Source organism: Musa acuminata, chromosome BXJ1-8, assembly GCF_036884655.1.
Source record: "Musa acuminata AAA Group cultivar baxijiao chromosome BXJ1-8, Cavendish_Baxijiao_AAA, whole genome shotgun sequence".
NCBI lineage: Eukaryota > Viridiplantae > Streptophyta > Magnoliopsida > Zingiberales > Musaceae > Musa > Musa acuminata.
Window position 1 is genome coordinate 32,310,743 of NC_088334.1, and position 23,160 is coordinate 32,333,902.

Here is a 23,160-nt window from a genome sequence, read left to right on the forward strand (position 1 = left end):
AATCCTCTCAAGTTGATTATTCTTTTTTATTTTTTTATTATTTTATGATAAAACTCTAAATGTCTCGTACCTAGAATATAGTGATTTAACTAATCGATTCTTTTTTTGAGTGCTCCAGCCCTTGAGTTCTAGTTTCTGAGAAACTGATTGCTACGAGCTGCTGTTCTGAGAAACTCAGCTCAGTGGAAGTACAGCAATTTTAGATGCTCTCATCTTTGCTTCTTGCCAGGGCCTCAAAAATATCTGGGTGCGATTAGATTGTCTTTAGATGGTAAAAATCCTAAACAACAACGAGCCTTAGTCATGACACTTGAGAAATATTTTGAGTAATTATATCTTCTTCTTTTTTTTATAAGGTCCCGGTTGTTAATTATGATATTCTATATAGAAAATAAACAAGAAGCTCATTCTTTAGCTGGTTGCACATAACTGAGTTCAAGGCACATACTTATCATTGTGCTATTTTACAAGGCTTCTCGATATGGTTGCACATAACTGAGTTCAAGGCACATACTTATCATTGTGTACCATTTTGTATTTGTATACATGCCTTCAAGGATCAAAATTTTGTTCTTGGGCTTTTATCATGTTAGTGGTTTTTCCATCATGTGTCTAAACACATGTCGTGGCTTTTATCTTAATGCCTATTGTTCTAGTTTAATGCGTATTAAACTGGCATAGACCTGCACAAATTAATAAACATCAGATTGTACCGGAACATACTGTCCTAGCGGATCTTGGAATAAAAATTTTACTGTAGTAAGTAAAACTCTGTTGCTTGGAAGCATAGGGCCTTCATACATCATTCTCCATAGTTGACAACTAAATATCATAAACAGAAGATCAAGTTATGTTAAGGATATATTATATATATTATATATATATAGGAGAATTTGGTTCAGTATAGTCATTGATGATGTAGATGTTACCAATTCCTGAATCCTAATCTCTAGTTATGATTCAATTAAGCATATGAGAATGATGTTGCCTTTAGTCCTTCTAGGCTTCATGCAACAGTTGACTCCTGTTAACATTAGATATTCCACCAAGACAACTTTTCTGTTAAAAGTTAGCCCAAAGCATTAAAAAAAAGTGTTATAACCACTTTCAGCTGGAATTCTTGTATGGAAATTGGGAAGGAATCTATCTGGTCAAAATAATTGAATATTTAATTCACGATATATTTAGTTTGTCATCTAAGGCATCTATGTTTAGGTTCAGCATTCCAGTTCAGCTATTAAGATGAAAAGTTGGGGAACAGGAAGTGTAGAGTGGAGAAAAGAAGAAAACAGTTGAACCATTAAATGAACAAAGCTAGATAATATCACTGACCATGAGGAAACAATGGATAGAATTCTCTTTTGGATCCTTTTGTCTTTTTTATAGCATAGGGAGTCGTGATGATTACTCAAGCCCATTTAAATGATGAAAAAAGGACTGCGAACACTCCATTAAAAATGTACTAATTACAATAAGTTGAAGTAAAAAAATGCAAATTCGTTTTTTTTTTTTTACTAAATGCAGTAGGGAAAAGAAAATCTTGGAGCTTTTTTTTTTTTTTTTTGGAAACTTGTTATTTATGTAGATTCTTATTTGACATATGCTCTGACCAACTATCTTTTCTTGGTCTTCATGGTGTCCTTTTCATTTAAAGGGATGAGGGAAAGTAATTTGCGTTTCCTTAATCCTTGGCACTTGATATATCAATATTTTGATATGTGGCTAAGAATTTTTCTTTGGCACATTTCTTTTTGCTTCTTCAAGTTTTCCATTTAGCATGTCTGTAATGTGAATATCTGGAAAATGTAAATGCAGGTCGATCCGTATTTGTTACCTCAAGCTGCATTTCCATCGGGAGGGTTGTCTTTCAAGAATGAGAGTAGGGTCAGGCAGACCAAAGGAATGCATGTCATTGTTCACAATTCTAATGATGGTGGCTTCGGTAATGACAATACGTTGTTCGATACTTCTATATCCTAGTAATCAGCTTTCTTAAATTTCTATTTACTTAACCATTTCAAGGTGCATAATTTCACGCAAGATAGTCAATTGAACTACGAAAACATTTGTGGCATGATTACTTGTACCCAAGACCATAAAACACATCTTAGAACCATAACCAACATTAAGAGTAATAAACCTAAACCATTTATTTTTTGGTTTATCATTTATTTTTAAATTATTATTATTTACCTATTAGATTTTGTAACCTTTATAATTGGATAAGATATATATATAATATAATTAATTAGATTCTGATGAAATATATTGGTCAATACCACTTAAAGTATGATTCCTTATGAGATAATTTTGATGGGAGAAAATCTCCTAATTACTTATCATAGACCTTATAAACAGAGGATTACAGTATCTCTCTCAACTCTTTTCTCTAAACCATCAATCTAGGTGGTTCTATGAAAAAATAGAAAGAGAGAAGAATGATCTAGTTTCTCTTTGTAGATTGACAGCGATTTAAAATCTAAAGACAGTGTCTTTGCATATCAAATAGAGATCTTTTGATATGATATCAAAACGTATCCATCGTTAAATCATATCTAAGTATTTGATTTCAATCCTGACATAAAAGATTATTTTCGTATTTAATTCAGCATATTATAGTTTTTATGTTTATAGTTACAACACGATATTGTCTTTACTAGTTATTTTTAAATTATTATTTACCTGAAAAAAATGAGACATCATATTTCACTTTATTCATGCCTTTACGTACAGTGTCAACTAACTAGGGTGAAAAAAAAAAAAATCAGTTTTAGCTCTTATTTGATTAATTATTATGTGCAACCCAAATTGATACAATATCAAAAAGATTATAATAGTTTATTTATATCAAAATTAGTTGAGCCATTACATTATTTTCATTTGGTTTATTTGTAGTATTTTTTAATAATATTTATAATATTTTTATTGAGATATAAAAATATCATAAACATCATTGAAAAATACTATAAGTGACATTATATTATGTCTCTTTGATTATTACTATTATTATATGCAGATTATTATGATACTATATTTTTAGGCTTATAGTTGGTTTGGTTGAAACTATTTGGATCAAAATAGATTTTATAATAAAAATATTATAATAAGTTAACTTTTTATTTCTATTTAGATGATATTATTCTTAAACTATTATACATATGTATCTGAATCCAGTAAAATATATCAAATAGCTTCTAATATGTTTTGATACCATTTAACTCATTTACAATATTTTTGTTATGGTGATCAAAATAATATAATAAATCAAAACATTGTAATGGACTAGAAAAGTACTGTGCTTTTTTATGAACAGTTTGGTATTTTTTTGAATCAGAATACTATTTGAAAAAAATCAGAGCATTTCGAAAAAAAAATTAAAATAATAATTTGTTTTTAGAAAAATCGTCCAAACTTAGATGTTTTATATATGAAATGAGTTGGCACTTGGGACAGAGATGCCACATACATAGTTTACGTGTGGAAGCCGCTGCGAGACAGATCAACCAAATCTCTTCCCAAACTTGTTGGCGGCTGCAATTAAAACATTCCTCACGCAAAGCGAGTACGTACCCTGGAAGAGCAACACCATATTAAGGCGTACCTGGTTATAGATAACAGGAGCCCGATTAGTGCGCCGAGCATTCCATCAATTCCTTATTCTTCGCCTGATTCGTTGGTGTAGGAGATTATGTAGGTGTTAAAAGTGCATAGATTGATGAGAACCAGGAGCAGGATTAAGAGGAAGAAGCAAAAGATCTGATCAAGCAATCAAGAGGAGGGAGCTCCATTAATGGCGGGAGAAGGCGTCGTCGTAGAAGCGACTATCAGTAGCACCACCGAGTCGCTGTTATCTAGCAGGGTGTCGTATGCACGTTGCCTCTCCCGCGCTGACGATGAGCTTAGGAGCTTCCGGTTCTGCCTCAAGTGGATGTGCGTTGACCAGTCCGACGCTAAGCACGCAGTGGTCTCCTGGTCCATTTTCCTTCTCCTGAGCATATTCGTCCCCATTGCCTCCCACTTCGTCTTTTCCTGTGCCCCCACCCGTCGCGCTTATGATGTGGTGGTTCAACTCTCTCTCATCTCCGCCTCTAGTCTCTCGTATCTTTGTCTCTCCGCCTTCGTCCGTCGCTATGGCCTTCGTCGTTTCCTCTTTCTCGACAAGTTGGTCGGAGCTAGCGAGCGGGTACGGGAGGGCTACATGGATCAGCTCAATCGCTCGTTCCGCTTGCTCTCCGTATTTGTGATGCCGTGCTTTGCTGGAGAAGTGACTTATAAGATATGGTGGTATTCGTCGGGATCGGAACGGGTGCCGTTCGAGGTAGCAGGTAGCGTCGTGGTGGGCGACGTAATGGCGTGCGCCCTAGAGCTAGCGAGCTGGATTTACAGGATGTCACTGTTCCTCTTCGTGTGCGTTCTTTTCCGGCTGATGTGCCACCTGCAGATCCTGAGGCTGCAGGACTTCGCTTCGGTGTTCAGGGAAGGGGGGCCGGAGTCGGATGTGGCGTCGGTGCTCGGGGAACACCTGAGGATCCGGCGGCAGCTCAGGATCATCAGCCACCGGTACCGGTCGTTCATCTTGTCCTGCCTCCTGCTGGTCACCGCCAGCCAGCTCGCGACGCTGCTTCTCACCACCCGTCCCCGGGCGGTGGTCAACCTCAACAACGCCGGCGAGCTCGCTGTAAGTGCCAAGGCTTGTCCTCCTCATCATTGACCGTCGTCGCGTTACCGTCGCAGCTACAACCGCAGTATGTGCTCATAGCAATTCCTTCTGTAGTTGTGCTCCATCGGTCTTGTGACCGGACTACTGATATGCCTTCGTAGCGCTGCCAAGATCACACACAAGGCGCAGGCAATAACCAGCCAAGCTGCGACATGGCACGCTTGCGCCACCGTCGAGTCCTTTGACGCCGAGCCTGAGACGTCATTTCCGCCAAACTGCAGCTCCGGCGACGAGTCTGATGACGACGATGACAAGGATGGGGACGTCTTGGATGTCAGAAAGATGATGCCTTCCAACATTAACACCATCTCCTTTCAAAAAAGACAGGCATTGGGTAAGAATACTCATCTCGATCATATGTCTATATCTCATTCTGATGGTGTTCTTCTTGCTGGATTCAGTGACATACTTGGAGAACAACAGGGCAGGGATCACGGTGTTCGGCTTCGTCGTCGACAGGGCGTGGCTTCATGCCTTGTTCATGATCGAATTCTCTCTAGTAATGTGGTTGCTGGGGAAAACAGTGGGGATCTCCTAGTTCTACTTGCTTAAGAGAGATGCTGCTGCCGTAACACACACACACACATATATACATACAATATATATATATATATATATATATATATATTCCCACTTCCTTGTGCATAAGGGACGATTCATTCAAACATGTTTCTACTACTAGTTTGGGAGAGCAGTGGAGCTCTGCGTCAGACATATGATGAATGTTCCTTCTTCCTCTAGCTATTTTTTTCCCTTTCTATTTAACTCTATAGTAAGCGGCATATTCCCTTAATGTATGTTATTAAATTTTGCAGATATTTACAGTGCTAGCGTTTTACGATCACAAGCTCTTTCTCAAATGGCGATGGATGGAAGGATCACTTGTTCTTTTTGTCTTCCTTGTAGATTAGAATTTGCGCTTATATTCGGCAGAATCTATTTCTTTTCCATGTGTTGATGAACTACTACTTGTTTCAAGCCCAGGAGTAAATCTCATATTATTATGATTTTAATTTATCTTTGTTATTGTTGTGCTTGTATCTGTTGACCGGTTTGACGGAGACTAGAACAATTAAAAGAAGGCACGAGCTCTGTGGGACCCACCTGGGGTCTACCATCAAGCCATTTACGAGGCGGGTAGATATATGGGTGTAAAATACGCGTAGAAGAATTTCTTGAAATAATTTGGCAACGGTGTCCGGCGACCGGCCATATATGTTTTCCTAGCTTCCTTTGGTCCGTACACCACCGCTTTCCGATCATCGCCTCTACCCTTCCTGCTGCTCCCGTTCCCCTGCGATGGGCGGCTCGTCGGCGGGAGTGCTGGTGCCGTCGGTGTCGAAGGCGGACGAGATGGGGGCTTCGGTCACGCCGCTGGCGGTTTCGTCATCGGAGACCACGGACGTGGCCGGGGCTCCGGCCGCAGAGGGGGAGACGGTACCGGACGGATCTCGGGACGGCGCGGCGGTGGAGGCGGATGCCGAGCGCGACAGGGACCTGCTCTGCCCCATCTGCATGGGGGTTTTCAAGGATGCCTTCTTGACGGCCTGCGGCCACTGCTTCTGTTACATGTGCATCGTCACCCACCTCAATAATAAGAGCGATTGCCCCTGCTGCAGAAATTACCTCACCAAGAGTCACCTCTACCCCAATTTCCTCCTCAATAAGGTTACCGTCCCATCTTAATTATATTTAGTTGTCTAGAATCCCGCTTGAAGCTGCCATTTTGTTTCATTGATTGTCACAATTAGTTAATCTATCCCATTGTTTGAGGAACAATCAATTGTTTCCTAGATTTTTATTTGCTTTACCTTCAATCATTTCTATAATAGGGTCGAATTCGTGTCTAGATTTAGCTACAGGGGTCCCTCCACCTTCGGTTTCAATTTGTGTTATGGTTATATGAGCGTCAAATGAAAACCACATATATAAGGATCAATTGTTGGTTGTTTCAACGGTTCATAGACGTGCTCTACGTAGTTATGTTCTTATTAGGTCAGAGTGGGAAAATGAAATGACTCAACCATTCAGCAGCCTTCAGTGTGTAATTTTATAATTTCTTAAAAGTATCGGAAGATGAGCTTGAATGGCATGATAAAATTATATTTTCCACCATTCTGTAAGTAACTGTGGCAAGGAACCAAGCCAAGATCATCTGCACTTTTGATTGGTTGATTTGTAGTCCTACATATCATAACCCCATTTGTGAAGTTGGGTTTATAATTTTCATTACAACACGAAGCTAGTTCTTTGCAAAAGCAAGACAATATTTAATAAATAGGGGTATTTTCTTTTGAAGATAGTGGATGTCGAAAACCTTTTGCTGAAATGTTGGCTGTAATTTTGATAGTTGGAAAAATGTGAGAAGGCTTTACACAATTTCTAACTGTTCAACTGGTGAAATTTCTTGTTGAATTGGTGACAATTTTACAGAAAACTGACCAACACATCTGGTTTAACCAGGTATTCCATTATCCCATGTGTCCTCTAATTAGAGTAACCATTTATCACGACGTTCTGTCTAAACATGCATCGGGTAGATAATTTAACAAGCATACACCCATCCGCTATTATACCATTTCTTTAGAACAGATTAATTAGGAAGAGGATGGAAGGCATAACACCTGTAATTCTAGGATTTATTCCTCTTTTTCTTTCATGGGAAAACAAACGAGCCTTAAAGGCATACTTTGTGTTTGGCTGCTTTTGGTTCATCAATGTACTAAACAGCTAGCTTGTTCGAGAGGTGTAAGGTTGGAGCTGCATAACTGCTACATGTTATTGTTAGTTAAAGCCATTGCATTTCCTACATAATGACCAAGTGACCACTTAGAACCTTATCCAATAATATAATATTTAGCCAAACCAAGATTCAGATGATCAATTACCATGCATGCAGATAATGTCATAATAATTTGCTCCATCTTTATCCATCTATATACACTGGGACTGATTCACAGAAGAAACCTACTATTTAAACAAAAGAACATGATGGATGAATGTATATGGCTATGTTTCTCAATTATCTCTAAGGCACATGCTTAATTAGATAATTTAATCCTTTTTGAAATTTAATTGCTAGAAGAAGCATGTCATGCATATACCATTTTCTAAAAACTAGTCTATTCATCTGATTAGAAAAAACAAAAGGCTACACACTATGTAACCCACAATAAGGAGTATAGGTAATTTCACAATTAGCTGGTTAAAATACTTGAGGTTCTGCTATCTCCAATTAAAAGACTACTTGTTCTTTAGATTCATTTTCTGTAACTAAGAATGTTGATACCAAGGCTACATTGTTTTTGGGATTTTTCACATCATGATCCTGATGGAGACATAAAAAGTATATGAATGTAGTGGTCAAATAACATAGAAGATCCTAGGCAAGGGATCCAACTGATGTAATGTTCTACCTAGGCTAGAAGCCTAGAACTTTGGCAATTTTGCTAACATGAAATGCCTTGACAATTTTGAGTGAGCTATAGATATAAATCTTGTCAAATTACATTATGCTCGGAAAGTTCTCATTACAAAATGCTTTGACTCTATGCAAGGAACATGAACATGGCGAAAATTTGGGAGATGTGCAATGACACAAATGATCATTATATCTGCTCTTAGCAATATATAACTTTATAAAATCACCCAAAAAAATTATTTACTGTTTATAAATTGATAGTTTAGATTTCGACATGCATGAATTCATGCAATTGTATGTCGGTAAATTTGTTGACACGTGGTCATAACCTATGCTTCTGAAGCTCATTTATCAGCTATGCTGTTGCCCAGATTCTTTGGTAGTTGCCAATAACAACTGTGGCTGAAATGACTAAATGGCATCAAATGATCCTTTGTACTTACTTATTGGTTGGCTTAACCATTGGTAAGCTTGGAATGCTGTTATTATAGTATGTGTTTCACACTTAGTAGTTGCTCTGTCATGTTCCTTAGTTTATCATATGCCAGTGTAGACAGCGAGACATGTTCCTCAGTTTATCATATGATAAATTTCATCCGTATTTTTGAGCCACATACAAATCTAATGAATGCATAGAGCAATTTTATTTTAAAATAAATGTCTTGAGTATCTTCATCCAGTATTTATGCTTGCTTTATATCATGTCGTTCAGCTGCCAATATCATGGTAAAGCTTATTATTATATTTGTTCTTTAAACACACAGCTCTTGAAAAAGCAATGTGTCCGTCAAATTGCAAAATCAGCATCACCTATTGAGCATCTTCGTGTGGCATTGAAACAGGTCAATTTTTTTCTCCACTAAATATTACATGTTATGTCAATGCCTACTAAATAGTAACCATCATGCAGATGTTTCCATGCGTAATTTGGTTAGTTATTGAATAATTGCTGATTTATCTATTTGTATTATTTAATATTTGTTTATGTTCATCATCATATATGAATATTTCTTTGTTTTGTTTTTCAGACCTAAAATTTTCTCAGTTATGCTGTATTATTAAGGTTTCAGCATGATATAATTCGCCAAATTTTCTTATAACCTTTTAGTAGAATGAGGTCACTTTACTCTATTTTGGTGATTATTTGTTTTTAGCTTTATAATAACCTTGTTGTTTAATTTCAGATAAACGATCACACATATGTATCAGTGCATGTCTAGGTATCACAGAAAATTATACGATCCAGCTCATATTTTTATATTATTGAAAGGTATATTGTTCAGCAAAATTGATGGATTAAATGAGATTTGATAAATGTTTATTAGTCTGCAAAATTTTGAAACTATTTCTGATGGAGTTTTTGTATCTCATTCTCTCCTACAGCTGAAGTTGTCTATATGTAATAGGGCTGTCCAATATATTTCCTTCATTAGTCAAATAATTGATCTAATTCTCCACTACTTGAAAGTATCATCAATTTTTGAAGGCCCTATATATTATCACTCCTGTCTTTTTGTTGATCAACTCCTTTTTTTGTTGGTTAAATGGTTTTGTATGGCTTTTGAGCAACTCAAGTATTAGTCCTTCTTCATTTGCTATCTTTTCATTGTCTTCTCAATGATGTGTATTGTGTGTGTGTTTGTGTTAACAGGGAGCATCAATTTGCTTCTTGTTCATTTTTCTTCTAAAATCCAAATTAATCTTCAAAATACCATTATAAATTTGAAAATATCTAACTAAAAATCGATGAAGATGTCTTCAACTTCCAGGACATAAAGATTACATCAATGGCTCCTAATAAAGTCTTTGTTAATTTACTAGGATTATGTACCAACTGGATGCAAATGTTTAAGACAAGGATGGCATAAAATGTAACAAAATTTTGTTGGAAATAATCACTTCTAGAAAACTTTTGCTTTTACTAAATTTCAATTCCTCCGTCTTGGCTTATTGTTCTGAAATAATGAGACCATTCCATTATTAGTTCATGTACCTTTACGTCTGCATTTTCACCACACTTGGAGTCTAAGCTGTTGTACACTTGCCTAGCACTCTGTCTTTTCACTTGGTATGTTTTTTTTGTAATTTTTGTCAAGGTAGATCTTGGATATTTACAGAAATGAGACATCATAGGTTTCTATAATTCATTTAGTTAAATTAAGATGTTGATTGATTTAAAAGTGTAAATTATAAGAGATAAGTAGTAGAAACAAGGGGTAATATTCGAAATCAAGTAGTAAAATTTCATGCATTAAAGGATGTTGTCTAGAAAGTCAGGTGGAACACTTGCTGGTCCTCACTTCCATCTGCCACATGTTTTGGTTGATGAGATCAGGAGTCTAGATTGGATACTTTGATCTTGCTTGACATGAATTGGGTCAAGGAATACTCTTTCTTCACTTCGTCAAGTGAAAATATGTTTGCATTTGGCTGATAGTTTTCCCTCTCTGATGAAAAGAAAGTAGAGAATACAGCAGAAGACAGGCAAGGTAAGAAGTCTGTGTTATTGGTGTGCACTATAACCTGAGCAGATAATTGATTTCTAATGCATAAATAACTTACAGGTTCTGTGCCACTGCTTATATTATGATAAAAGGCATTTAAGCACCTTAATGATCCTAGGCACTGCCCTGTGGAGCACTTCTCGAGACATTAATTCTTAGCTTTTATCATCCATAGAACATTCACAATGATACATTTCTTTTTCTTGGCAAGTAATTGCTTGATTATTAAGCTGTCGGAACATATTCCTAATTAACCATATAACAATTTAATATAAATGTCAACTTATTTGAATTGGAATCTTGAGCAGCTGTGAAAATGCAGTTGATCATCCCATCAGTTTAGTAGCATCAGAAACTGTGACTAAATTACCTTTTTACCTATCAAATCTTTCAACATTTTTTTTCCTTCTTTTTGTTAGGTTTGATAACTTTAGGACTTCATATTCTGGTAAGTGATTGCCGAACAAGGTGTGATTTTTTTTTTTTTTTTTTTTCAGATTGACATTGTGCATTAAGCTTCCATGAGAGGCTTCTGAAACCATATTTACTAACATCACAATTTGGTTGGTACTGGTATGCATCAGAACTCATTGTGTGAATTTTGAATAGATATCATATGTTATACATATGCTCATTTTCTGTAGACTCTTACTAATAAGCAACCTGTTTTTTCTTGGAGGATGTTTTGATCATTTTGCAATCCTGTGATGTAGAATTCATAGGTACATCTTGTTAGTTATTGCAATTGTCCTGTTAATATTACAGGAATTTTGCTGCTCATGAAAGTGATATAACATCCTCATAGGCTGTTGTCTTTCTACTTAGATGGTTCTTCTTCTAAACAGGGATGTGAAATGTCAGTTAAGGAGCTAGATGGTCTGTTGTCTCTTCTCAGTGAGAAAAAGCGGAGAATGGAGCAACAAGAGGCTGAGATGAATATGCAAATTTTGCTTGACTTTTTACACAGTCTTAGGAAAAAAAAGCTGGAAGAGCTGAATGAGGTGGATCATATTAACGTGTTTTGTTCTTGTTATGAAGGCTTTTTGTACTTCCATTAGTATAGTTTTTTCTTATAAAAAACTAGCTCAAACAAATTTATTTTGATTGGATGAATTGTCTTTCATGTTTGTATAACAACTAAATTATCTCAATGTGAACAAATCCTTATAGAAGCATGTCGGCATATTTCAGGTTCAAACTGACATGCAATTCATCAAAGATGATATAAATGCAGTAGAGAAACACAGAACAGAACTGTACAGGGTGAGAGAGAGGTACTCTGTCAAATTGCGCATGCTTTTCGATGATCCAATTCCAACAAAATTGTGGTCTCCCACTGCTGACCAGCATAACAGCACACTTATCTCGAATTCTCGAAATTCTCGAAGCTCTCTTGTCAGGACAGGCTCTGATAATTTACAGATTAGGAGTAATGATGTGACAGCTCAACCAAACCATCAAGAGCACCAAAGAAAAGATGCTTTTAGTGGTTCTGAAACAAGTTCCCTTATTCAATCAGGAAGAGTCATAGCAAGAAAGAGAAAAATTCAAGCACAGGTTAGTGTGCTAAGTTGATAATTTTTATTGGAAATTGTCAACATCTTAGACCAGGTTGCTGGTTTTGAATCTCCTTTGAGGGTTCTCGATGATTCTTCTAGTTGGAACTCTCCTTGTGCACATGAATCTACTTCTATGGTGATAATTTCTCAGTAGTTAGAGACTACTACTTTTATATTTATATTGTATTTCATAACTATTTGATAAATGTACTTGTATTTTATGTAGCTTATTGTTGTACCAGTTTATCACTCACAATTATAATTTATTTGATAAGAAGTGAAAATGTGTCTTCATTTGGCATACTTGATCTTTCACTTTTTACCTCAAATTTTTGTGTTTCTTAATTGTTAATGTGTTCTGATTCTTTTTCACACTTACTAGTAGCAGTCCATAGACAGTCATAATCTTGATAAAAGCATTAGCATGACTCATAATTTGTGTTAATCACTGCCATAATAAGACTTTCTATTGACAATGATCCTTTTCAATCCATCTACAAAGGTGCTAACCTTCTCTTTTGTCTCCAAAAACATATAGAACCATTAAGTATCTTTTATGATGCCTTTTTATGACTAATCTTTTTAGCAAATATTATAACTATTACAATGAATGAGGATCCCAGCATCTCCAATCTATTTGATGTTGCATAGGTGAAATCAAGGTTTCTAATACCATCCGGTACAGTGTGGTATGGGTGGTGCAAACTGAATGGTTTGAGCAAGGTATAAGCTGTACCACACTGTATGGGCTTGAATCCGAAAACATAGTTATTCTTTTTAATCTTTCAGTTTTTCTAGGTTTTTTTGAAACTTGATATGTACTGACATACTTACACACGATACAATAGTATAGGTCTGGTTCCAAAATTAAAAAACAATGGGTGAAACTATGGTTTTTCCCATGAGAATTTAATTCGATTAAGGCTGAAACCGAACAAGGATAATGCTTTAATATGAGCTGATCCCATGGATTGAGATTAGTTGTAAATATAAAAGAGCCAAGCATTTGTTCTGAAAAGTTGAGAAAATCATATAGATGACTAATTTGAAGGTGTTATCTAGCTTAACTGTTAAAGACTTTGACAATATATCGCAAGGTCCTAAGCTCAAATCCCGCCTTTGTCACTTACCCTCTGCAAAAAAAAAGAAAAGAAAAAAGTAATTACTAAGAAGAAATAGGACAATGAAGAATTAAGAGAAAGAAATTCTCCAACATACACATAAAGTTTATATCATTGAGATGAGAATGTTCAGGTGGTTGTGTAGAATTTCTAGGAAGGATAGAAAAGCAATTTGAATAATTAAAATGAGGGAAAATTATTTAATATGATATCGACATGTGTTAAAGAGGCGGTCTTGTTGTTTGAAGGTATGAGATAATTTATATTATTGATATGAGGAGATGTAGAGGGAGACATAAGAAGATCTTACTATAAATTATAAATATATATTTAAATATTCTTAATTTAACTAAGGAGGTTACTTTTTACAAAGCTCAATGATGGCAAGAGATACATACAGTCGACTCCTAATAGCCAATATATTACAAATTGTTATTGTTTTTATTGTTCCATAACATCATCTTTAAAAGTTCAATATATTTCTCAAACCTGTAACCAGTAAAACATGTGTAGCTAGAAACAACATCTACATCTTGCAAAATTTGATTCCTAAGGATTTAACAATGGTCCTAGTCCAACTTTTACCTAAACTAGGACACTTGGAGAACAATAGAACTGAGATTGGACTCTTATTTGTCCATTTAGAGTGGCCCCTAAAAATAAGGATAAGCTATGAAAGTCATCCCAACCTATACCCAAGTCTTTTCAAGCTTTTTGCAATCAAATTCCTCTTAAGACCCTACTTGAATCCATCATTTGTTACATATGCTCTTGCATCATTTGTCACTGTAATGAGCGCTTGCTTCAACAAACTGACTCTAAGAGCTTCATATGAAATAAATGATGCTCTACCATTCAGATAATGAAATTGTGAAGAGTGGATTTTGTTTATGGTCTAAATATAAAAAATTCTCTTTTGTGTCAGTGTTGATTGGGCAGAAATATTTTCCTAATACCGGATAAAAAATAATGCTTTTCCTTTAACATAACATTTGTTTTAGTTCCCTGGTTGCTAGGTTAGCATCAAGTATGAATCAAGTTAATCTGGCTCCTGGATTTATTAGCAAAAGGGATCCCTGAACTTAATTGTAATGAGTTCTCTTTTTTGTATGTTTTGGCCAAGGTTATAAATGCCAGTCGGACTGGGTAAGTACCCATTATTTTCTGGCCCAATCAAATACTGGTATAGGATCAGTAAGCTTGATACTGGTACAATGCTTATTTTCATTATTTTATTCAATGATACCAAGCAGTACAAGTTAGCACACTGCTCTGTCTATCTGTACTGTATTAGTCTGATAAATTTTTGAAACAGGAGTTGGATTGGCATTTAAAAGTTAAAACCTCAGTTTTATTTCCTCAACATGTTAGGTCCATAGTTATAACACCTGCATAATATCATTTGCTTTTTTAATGTCACAAAAAGTTTGAAAAGATTATAGTTATGTAAAACTGTTTGTTTCATCTTTCCTATTTACTAAAATCTCTTTGTGAACATTATAACTAAAGTTTTTTCTTTTAATCTGCAGTTTAAAGAGCTTCAAGAATGTTACTTACAAAAGCGGCGTCTTGGAGCTAGTCAATCACATCATCCAAAAGAAAAAGTAAATGCCAAAGTCAGAGAAGGCTATCATGTGGGTCTTGAGGACTTTCAGTCTATACTAACTACATTTACTAAATACAGGTTATAGAAACAATCCTTGGTAAATGATCAATGTTCTATAAGTTAGTACTCATCGCAATGATGAACTTGTTATCAAAATATAACTCTTTATGTTATTATTTTTCTTTTGTGGGTTTTGTTTCGTTTTTGATGCAAATGTTTGTGTTGACTCAGTCGGTTGCGTGTTATTGCGGAACTTAGACATGGAGATCTATTTCATTCAGCAAATATTGTGTCAAGGTATGTAAGGCATAAATGTTGATCTTATTATCTTTTGTTTATTCCTAACATGACTTGATCCATACCATATGATACATGGATGCTTGAACCCTTTGAATGTAGATTTTAATTTCCAAGAAAGAGCTGAACCTTGTTGTCATTGCCGTCTTTGTCATTGTTGTTGCTCTCCTTTTTTTTGTGCTTTCTGTCTGCCCATCTTCTAAAATTAAGTTAATGCAGATGATCTTTGGCAAGTTGGTGAAAATGCTAAAAAATGAATCTTACAACCTATTTATGTCAGAAGTTTTAATTTTACCATACAAATGTATATAGGAGATTGATGTCCTCTCTTTCTAAAGTGGATTACATGCCACCCTTCTTTAATTAAATCTGAAGCAGCAAATTTGATTGCACATATACATAATCCTTCTCTACTCTCATATTTAAGAGACAAAAGGTTGCTAGAACACCCATGAATTACTTAATATATGAAAATATAAAGATCTAGAACTGAATTAATGTCAACAAAAGTGACCAGTCAGCTCTGCTGAAGATGGACTTTCTCATTCTCCCCTTGTACTCGTATGAGGTTGTACTTCTTATACAGTTATTTGATTCATTCTTGATATATGATCTGAAGCATCCCCTTACAAAATTTTTTTGATACAGCATCGAATTTGATTGTGATGATGAGTATTTTGCCACTGCTGGTGTTTCCAAGCGAATTAAAGTATTTGAATTTTCCACTGTAAGTTATATCAAGTACTTCTGCCTTTAAAATGCATTGACCTTGTAAATGCTTAATTTTGATCAATTATAGTTCATTTTGTTATATGCAGGTTTTGAATCAGCCATCAGAGGTAAATTGCCCTGTTGTAGAATTGGCCACTCGGTCCAAACTTAGTTGCTTGAGTTGGAACAAGTATTCAAAAAACGTTATTGCAAGTAGTGATTACGAAGGGATAGTAACTGTTTGGGATGTAACCACTCGCCAGGTGCTACGTCGATTCACTATAGAAAATTTCTGAACTGTGTTACAGTAATAGTAAATGATTTATACCTTGTGGTGGAGCTAGGAAAAAATCTTATGAGTTCTTTTTCTTTTTCTTTTTTCCCAGAGCATAATGGAATATGAAGAACATGAAAAAAGAGCATGGAGTGTTGATTTTTCACGGACAGAACCAATGATGTTAGTTTCTGGTAGTGATGATTGCAAGGTAACTTCTAACCCAGTAAAACTATTTTACCAACAGAATTGCTTCAAAAGAATTACTAATATAAGATTTTTTAGCACTTAATGATTCTCTTTCATTTTCTTTGTTGGCACTCATTCTCAACTAAGTATAGCCTTTCATATGCTGTTTACCATTTCTTAAGATGATCCCTTTATCTGAACCTCTAGTTTAGAATTTTTGTTTTCAGATATGAAGTTGTAATGAACATTCATTGGAAACTGTTTGTGATGTCGATAGATATGGAAAACCGATAATTTACTTAAAGTTTTTGCAATCTTTAAATTCATCATATTACATTGTTGCTCAGCTGTTCGAATTGTCTGTCAGACATTACATTGTCTGAATCAGTTGTCATTTGATATGCCTGAATCTACAGTTGAAACTGGAAAGAACGATTTATCTCCTGTTGATCAATGTTCACAGGACTGGGATTGATTCTAGAATTGGTCAGATTGTTCTGATGGATCAGATTCAGTGAAAATTTAATTTCAAAGTGAAACTAAAAGTTTAAATACCAAATTTGAAGTAAATAATGAGTTAATTGTTTTAATTTCTGTATATATCACAAAAATAAAAAAAAGGTCCTCACATGCAGTAACATGAGCCTGTGATCTCTCTCGCACACCCCTCCTCGCGCTGATCTCTCTCTCTCATAAGTGTAGGCAATGTAGTAGTGGGGATGGACAAGCGTACCCTCCTATCCTCTTTTCTCGTTCTTCCTCCTCACCGCTTCTCTCTTCCACCATCCTTCGATTGTTTCCAGCAAGTGTAGCAAGACACCAAAATCAACGAGCTTTCTCTGTTCTTTTTGTTCTTGTGTCTACCTTTTCCTGCTTTAGTAGTAATAACATATTTGCGAGTCACCAAAATAGTCTGAACTGGCAGATTTTGTTATGCATTGGTCAGCCTATTTTTTGCAGTAAGGCCAAAAAATTAGTCAACATTAGGTGACCTTGGCACATCTTGACACAGATCAGCCAGATTGGATTGTGATAAGATGAATATTCATGGGGTCATTTATTGCATATGCATGAAATGAACTTCCACAGGAAATTTAGACTTTTGCTTTCAAGTTATTGCATTGGCTGGAAATTTTGATCTTCAGATGCTTGGAATGAGTTTTATGCCCTGTTATAACATTATATCAGATCATCCATGTGCCTGTTTTATATAATTGTATTTTGGTTAACCGAATTTGATGAGAAGAGGCATTAAATAGATGACAATGACAATGGTGATCATGATGATAATGATGGTCGTCAGTTTTCACTTGCATTGTGTCAATTGAGCTATAGAACTTTGCATGCTATCCTGCAATATGTGTTTGGATTTACTTAGTAAGCACATGCTAATTAGTTCAACCTGAGTTTATGAGAGAAAATGAATGGGATAGTGGGGTTGCATCATACACATTATCCTTGTCACAAGTGTGTTCTCTCTTTTCTATTATGTTATGTTTGGTTGTTGTTACATTTTGATGTATTGGCACTATGCATCATATTAAAAGTTGTTTCCTGATTTTGATAAATTTATGTTGAGTTTATGGATGTTTTATCTTCATATGCACACCAGTTAATTTGAGCTCATCATGATGATTAATTAACAGAAAATTAATTGGACATCAGGGTAGGGACTTCATTAGGTACTTTATATCAAGATGGTGTTTTGGGTGTATTCACCATATTGTCTTGATGACATCCTTCATGTGTTCCATTTTTCTTGTGACAACTAGGTCAAGGTGTGGTCCACAAAGCAAGAAGCCAGTGTTATCAATATTGACATGAAAGCAAATATATGTTGTGTCAAATATAATCCTGGATCTAGCGTTCATGTTGCAGTATGTTTTCAATCACCCTTGTTTACCTTTTTCAGCTTGTTGTCATTTCATTTTATGAATACTCTTTTCCAGGTTGGTTCTGCTGATCATAAAATTCACTATTTTGATTTGAGAAACACTAGTTCTCCACTCTGTGTCTTCAAGGGGCATTGGAAAGCAGTATCATATGTGAAGTTCTTGTCCACAAATGAGCTTGCATCTGCATCAACAGACAGTACATTGCGATTATGGGATGTAAATGGCACATGTCCAGTATGTTGATATGTTCTACTGTCATTATCCTTTATCTTGTAGCTTATTTAAATTCATAATATTGTATCCAAGGATTTAAATCTTGATATGATACCTGTTTCAGTAATCTACCATACTTGTATAGTATGTCAGAACTCAGAAGGGTATGCTGACTTGTATTGTCTGGTATCACCCAAAAAGAAGAAAAAGAATACCAAGGAGTACCAGATCATATGGCTCGATACCAGTCCTTTGTCGGACAAGTACATACGTACTGATATTTGAAACCAGACTATTAACTTTGATAGTATACTTCTTCAGTTTTTGGTTCATAATTTATTGTTATCTGATAATCATTGGAGTTGCGAGTAGTCTTTTTGATTCTTACATCTCCAAGCCATAAACATTTATAAGAATATTTCTTTTGTATTTATGAACTCCTAGGTTATACACTGTGATGTACGTTAGATAAGATGTTTCCATTACATCAGTCTTCTATCTTTGATGGACTTGTCCCTTTCAGAATTTCATTCAATAGGAATGACATTTCTAAAGACCAAGGACTGCAATTTTGACCGAAATGGTATAGTACAACCAATATTTACTGGTCTGGCTGCTACTCGGTTCACGGACCAGCTACAAACCAGTAGTACAAGGTGTACCACCCAGTACAGCCTTGGTATGGGTGGTAACAGTCGAAGTTGAAATTTGACTCTTATACTGTTCCTTATGATAACCTTGATCATTATGCATGCAATTTGTTGATAATTATCTTTCATATGTTCTATGATCCATCTCTCAAGTAACCGTCATGATTTTATAGGCCTCCTCTAATATGTGTGTATATATTCTTCCATATAAATCTATGAAGCTGCTTTTATGTTGTTTGCTTGGCTGAATGCTTCCTGGTTTCCTGTAATAATGATTTTGAGAGAACATGGATCAGTACCTGCCTAATGACTTTTGTCCTCTATTTAATGATTCATTCAGGTGCGCACTTTTGTAGGACACACAAATGAGAAAAATTTTGTGGGCTTGACAGTGAACAACGAGTACATTGCTTGTGGCAGTGAGACAAACGAGGTTTGTGTGTACCATAAGGTGAGCCAAACTGGCTATGCTGGTTTTGACTGTCCAAACATAGTCCCAATGTTCCCTACACAATCGTTAGTCTGGGTCCTTTTCACTCTGCTGCATCTATCCTTTGCCATCAGATCTCAAAAACCAACACTTATAATTGCAGGCTATCTTGACGCCAGCCGCACGACACAAATTTGGATCATGGGATCTTGATGATGCGGAAGATGATGCTGGTTTGTATTTTATTAGTGCTGTTTGTTGGAAGAGTGACAGTCCTACAATGTTGGCAGCCAATAGCCAGGGGACCATCAAAGTTCTTGTATTAGCAGCTTAGCCACAGATGATAAAAGATGCCGAAAGTTTCAACAATGCCTTTGGCAGATATCTGTGTATTCACTCCTAGGTTAGGTTCTCTCTTCCCAGTTTTCTCCAGTGATCCTACTTGGTCTTCAAAATGGTTTTACGACCGTTGGTACATGCCTCGGCTTAAGTTTTCTTTATACATTATTTGCAGATTCGTACATAAGTATAATAGGTGGAAATGCAGTAATCACAGTTGATTATTTTTCTTCTTTTTATTTTTATTTTTTATTTTTTTTTATTTTTCCAAAAAATGCTAAAAAATGCTGTGGGAACTTGTAAGGATGACCTTTCATAGATTGGGTCTTACAAATCTAAATCAATGAGTTAAAAGCATCGGTGCTGTGCTTTGCCTTGTGGAGATTAGATGTCTTTGCAATGGAAGGTTTGTTATGTTACATGTTTTATGAGCTTGGGGCTTTAAATTTGTAGGAGGTTTTTACATTTGTAAATTTGTAGGTAGACAGGGAGAATTGCAGTATGTTCACATATGTATTGCTTTAAATATGTAAAAAAAAAGAAGAAAAAAAATCATTTAATTTATGTAGTCTTGGTGACACGAGGAAACAAATGCATTGTGGTGTCTTGGTGAGTAAGATGAATCAATTGGTCCCCTTGTTATAAGAAGACATCCATTCATATATCCATATCATGCATTGTAGTTCATTTGGCCTTTTTTATGTACCTCAGCTACATGTTGGTGACTACATGCCAAATTGCCATGGGATTAATCTTCTTCCACCACTACAATCACAACACGTGAAAGCAAAGATCGAGCAAGTTCAACATATGTGAATTATATTGCCGTGATGTCCACGCATCTATTTTTAACTTTCTCACACGACGAACTACTCGAATAGATCTCCTATAACATGATGCATTGAGAGAAACTTGTGTATCATCGCTCACAATCTTCTTGTGGACTTCCATGTGGAGTTTGTGACGTTGAGCTGCGAGATTGTAGTGTGCAGCGAGGGCAAAGTCCATGCATGATCCGGTGGACGGCGGTGCGCCAAAGCTTCGGAGAACTAAAGCGAGTTCACGCGCTCTTGGTCGTCCAGGCTAACTCCGACGCACCGGCCCTCGGCTTGCTCTTGCTCTCGGCCGCCTTCTCTTTCCATGGCCACGGCATCATGGAGTATGCCTGCAAGTCGTTCGCGCACACAGCGAAGCCTGACCTGTTCATGTGGAACACCATGATCCGCTGCGCCGCTCGCAGGCCGCGTCCCTCTTCCCGTTCAAGGCGTGCGCCAAGCTGTCGTCGGCGACCGCGGGGGCGTTATTCCACGCTGCGCGCGTGAAGCTCGGGTCCGAGTCGGATGCCTTGTTAAGGAACGCTCTGATCAACCTGCACGCCCGCTGCGGGGATTTGGCAATCGCCATGGTTCTCTTTGAAGTGGAACCAACTTATCTCTTGTGATCAGTGTGATTTTTCTTCTAATTTAAAGCCCCTACATCATGTATTCTAAGTGGAACTATAGTCATGTTTGGGGGGTAAGTAAGAGGATAAGGTCACTCTAGTTTCCTCGTAGATTAATGATCTTGAAGCTAAGGAGGGTTAGTTGGGTGGGTCTCTTTGAGGCTGAGGAATCTCAACTCTCCTGTTCTCATAATCATATTCAAGCTTTTGCTTATACGGACGAATTTTAGAAGTTGGGCTTTAGCTAATCAAATGGATCACTGACGATGATCGAAATACCAAGTATTATCAAAATCTGATTTTTATTAGAAGAATTAATTGTATCCCATGTCTTAAACTTAATAATAATGAATTAATGGTTGACCAATGTGAGATCACCGAGGCCTTAGTTGACCAATGCGAGATCACCAAGCTAGTGATTCCCTTGTCAAATTTTTTTTGAAGGCAAGAAGCTTGGGATGCTATTCCTTGGGATATGAAAAAACGTTCGTCCTAGTGCTTTCACAATTGAGTTTCACATGAGTGGCTGGAATACAATTACTGATTAGCTTACTGATTGAGCTAACACCCACTTTGTTGTTATTCCTAAATGATTTTTGTTATAAGATTTTCATTAAGATGATTGCTAATATGCTTAAACCTATCTTATCTTAAATGTGTAATTTGTTTTCATATTTGATAGAGGCATCCGAGATAATATCCTTATTGTCCTCCCGGAGATTGTTCATTCTTTTTATATTATGATTCTAATGGAAAGAATCTTTTTGTTCTGTTAAAAATTAATTTAAATAGGGTTTACGATATATTGTTATGGGAGGCTATTATAAAAAGGCTTACGATATATTGTCATGGGAGGCTATTATGAACATTTTAAAGATCCTAAAGTTTCTTGGATAAATTTATCTCTTGAATTATATCTTACATTTTTTCCCCCGATTTCTCTTGTATCATTAATGGGGAACCTTCCTTGGTCCCCTACCTATATATTTTGGTCTCTTAATTGCTTACCTTCTTACTTAACTAGGTTGATGATTTTTAAAAACCTAAACCTTTTTCATTTTAAACGTAGAGTTTGAATATCCCATTTGATATATGTTGATGCCATTTTACTATGTTTTAGAGTTATTAAAAGATCCTGCCAAGCTATCATTGATATTTTTAAAATTTATAATTTCTAATGAATCAAAGGATTAATTTCTTAAAAATAATAAAAAAAATCTTCTTTCGGTGTCTTATTTATACTAATATTAAGCATGAGATTTGTAATATTCTTGAGGTGAGAGAACAATCATTCAATTTCAATTATTTGGGCTCGTAAATCTCTCCTAAAGGACTTGCGGCCTTCCTTGTTTTCTTTATTTATACTAGAAACTCATTCATGGGAGACTTTAGTTAGGCAAGTTGTTACTAGTCCTTTTGTTTGTTGTTTGTGTGGTGCTGATGATGACTTTATTATGTATATTTTTTTTCATTGTAAGTTTGTACAAAGGGTTTTTTCCAACTTTTTGAGAGAAAATTGGGGGTTTCATTCTAAGTTCATGGATGCTTGACTCAAAGAAGAGAATGATTGATTATAGTCCTCTAACCCTAATAGCACTTATACGTAGATTTTCTGGTTAATATGGAAGGCCAAGAATGATGATATTTTTAGTGCCAATAAAATCACCCTAGTAGTGATTTTTACTTGTGTTCTAGTGCATTTTAGTTTATTATTGCCTCGATACGACAAGACTAGAGGAGATCTCATAGTTGTGATGGTTAAGGGCTAACAAAATTAAATGTAAATGGCT

At 35.9% G+C, this 23,160-nt stretch overlaps 2 protein-coding genes across 5 annotated transcripts; both read left to right on the forward strand.

Moving 5' to 3' along the window:
* The first annotated feature begins 3,790 nt into the window (after positions 1-3,790).
* LOC135680319 (uncharacterized) lies at positions 3,791-5,258 on the forward strand. The gene is made up of 3 exons (XM_065194198.1): positions 3,791-4,678; positions 4,775-5,054; positions 5,122-5,258. The coding sequence occupies exons 1-3, from the start codon at positions 3,791-3,793 to the stop codon at positions 5,256-5,258; spliced, it is 1,305 nt and encodes a 434-aa protein (XP_065050270.1).
* A 665-nt stretch (positions 5,259-5,923) lies between these two features.
* On the forward strand, positions 5,924-21,584 carry LOC135582515 (E3 ubiquitin-protein ligase COP1-like). 4 transcript variants are annotated; one of them, XR_010475960.1, is made up of 13 exons: positions 5,924-6,388; positions 8,906-8,983; positions 11,491-11,646; positions 11,837-12,202; positions 14,855-15,009; positions 15,163-15,228; positions 15,877-15,955; positions 16,047-16,202; positions 16,326-16,424; positions 18,175-18,279; positions 18,352-18,531; positions 19,517-19,611; positions 19,754-19,892. XR_010475960.1 is itself a non-coding variant. In XM_065079433.1 (13 exons), exons 1-13 carry the CDS (start codon positions 6,020-6,022, stop codon positions 19,922-19,924), a joined length of 2,091 nt encoding a protein of 696 aa, XP_064935505.1. In that variant the 5' UTR covers positions 5,926-6,019; the 3' UTR covers positions 19,925-21,584. The 4 variants fall into 4 exon arrangements, 3 of the variants coding, with proteins under 3 accessions (XP_064935506.1, XP_064935505.1, XP_064935507.1); XM_065079433.1 differs by having other exon boundaries at positions 5,926-6,388; positions 19,501-19,611; positions 19,754-21,584; XM_065079434.1 differs by lacking the exon at positions 18,175-18,279 and having other exon boundaries at positions 5,925-6,388; positions 19,501-19,611; positions 19,754-21,584.
* Positions 21,585-23,160: the final 1,576 nt, after the last annotated feature.